The 1,853-nt window shown below is 50.2% G+C and overlaps 1 protein-coding gene across 2 annotated transcripts in view; it reads right to left on the bottom strand.

The window, feature by feature from the left end:
- The window catches only part of DRC7 (dynein regulatory complex subunit 7), a 30,167-nt gene that overhangs the window by 18,656 nt on the left and 9,658 nt on the right, over positions 1 to 1,853 (bottom strand). For both annotated transcript variants that reach the window (XM_003792579.1, XM_012806825.1), the window contains one exon: positions 1,004 to 1,222. In XM_003792579.1, coding sequence (XP_003792627.1) covers positions 1,004 to 1,222 — 219 coding nt within the window. The remainder of the gene's footprint in view (positions 1 to 1,003; positions 1,223 to 1,853) is intronic.

Below are 1,853 nucleotides of genomic sequence, written 5' to 3'. Positions count from 1 at the left end.
CCAGTCTTGTCAAGGATGTGGCTGGAGGCCTCTGCACTCTCACGCACGCTGGTGGGGGCGTACATTGCTGAAGTCATTTAGAAACAAGCAGTGTCTACTAAACTTGGCTTTGTGCCTACCCTGTGACCCAGCAATTCTGCTCCTTGGTAATTACCCAAAAGAAATGAGTATACGTGTTATTCACTGAAATACATGTACAAAAATGTTCATAGCAGCACTATTTGAAATAGTCCTAAACTAGAAACAACCTAAATGTGAAACTCTAAATAAGTTCTGGTTTTTAAATAGTGGAAAGTTTATAAACAACGAAAATGAGCAAACCACAGCTGCACACAAAACATGGACGAGTCTCAGAAACCTAACAGTCTGTGAAAGAACCCAGGCATAAAAGAGTGACTTAATGTAGTAACGTCTCCCAAACGGTGAAACTAATGGATGCTGTGAGATGTCAAGATGCTGTTTAACTCCAGGGAGGTTGGGGGGGCTAATGACCAGGAGGGGCAGGAGGGGACTTCTGTGGTGCTGGCCCTGGTTATGTGGGTTTGTTCCGTGTGTGACAATTCAATGAGAAGCACATTGGGATTATGTACTGGCCTCTGTACACACTTGTGTATCTACGTAAGTGGAAACTACATTCTGGGGGAGGTAGCGATTGGAAACGGGAGGCTTTCTGGGGTCTGGGCACTGTTCTGTTTCCTGATCTGGCTACGGGGGCCTGGGATGTGCTCGGTTTATGGGGTTCATTGAGCTGTGTACTTAGGATGAGTGCTCTTTTCTGCACGTATACATATTACACTTCCATACAAAGTTTTTAAAAATTTACTCAAACTCACCTTCCGCATTTTAAAACAGTATACAAACCAACAGAGAGATGATATTCACATCAGAAAGGTGACTTATGGGCAAGGGGGTGGCTATGGGGACTTGAGGCTCCCCACGTGGCTCTCTCCAGGGTCTGGCTGCCATGACCCACCGCACCCAGTCTGCCCTGCCTCCCGGGCACCTTGCAGCAGTTCCAGCAGTCCTGCATGTTGATCCAGTAGTTCTTGTGGTTCCAGAGGCTCTCGATGCCCAGGAAGTGTTCATCCTGGGGGCTGTAGCTGTGTGCTGTGAGCGGATCAATGAAGAAGGTCTCGGGCACCTCACGCTTCCCTGACAGCACGAGGACCCAGGAGTGCACCCGCAGGCCATACAGGGGGTCAGGCTTTGCCTTCTCTGCCTCCTGCACAGGAAAGGTGGGTGACCATGGGCCAGATGGGTGGGAAGGAGGTGGCCCAGATGTCTCTCCAGGCCTGGGGAAGCGGCAGAACTGAGTTCTGATCCAGCGTTCATCATGGGCTGGCCATCTGACCGTCACCCCACCTCTGAGCCCATTTAAAAAATTGTTACAGTGTGAGGTTCTGACTGGAGCTGTGGTTTACAAAATGAACTCCTTGGGCCTCTGGGTATCTGGGATTTACAAGCTACTTGTGATCCTGGGTGAGATTTCATCCACAGAAAGGTAATGGGACACCATGTGGCTTCCTTGTCTGCCCCCCTCTGGGAGAAATGTGACAGTGTCATGTTCATCATTGTATCCCCACAGCCTGGGCCCGATGAGAAGCTCTGTAAATACTCTCTGGCAGGGAAGGAAAGAAGGCAGGGCAAAGGAGAATGGGAGGGAGGATAGGAGTGTGGATACTGAAAGGAGAGATGGGAGGACAGACAGATGGCAGAAGGGTAGAAGGGTGGGAGGAGAGATGATGGGAGGATGGATGGGAGAATGGAAGAACGGTGGATGGATGGGAGGAGGGATAGAAGGGAGGATGGATGGGAGGAGGGATAGGAGGGAGGATGGATGGGAGGAGGGATAG

This window comes from Otolemur garnettii, unplaced genomic scaffold (assembly GCF_000181295.1).
Source record: "Otolemur garnettii isolate 467f Iridium unplaced genomic scaffold, OtoGar3 scaffold00058, whole genome shotgun sequence".
In the NCBI taxonomy this organism is placed as follows: Eukaryota; Metazoa; Chordata; class Mammalia; order Primates; family Galagidae; genus Otolemur; species Otolemur garnettii.
The sequence above is the reverse complement of the archived record's forward strand: the minus strand, read 5'-3'. Positions and strand labels throughout refer to the sequence as shown.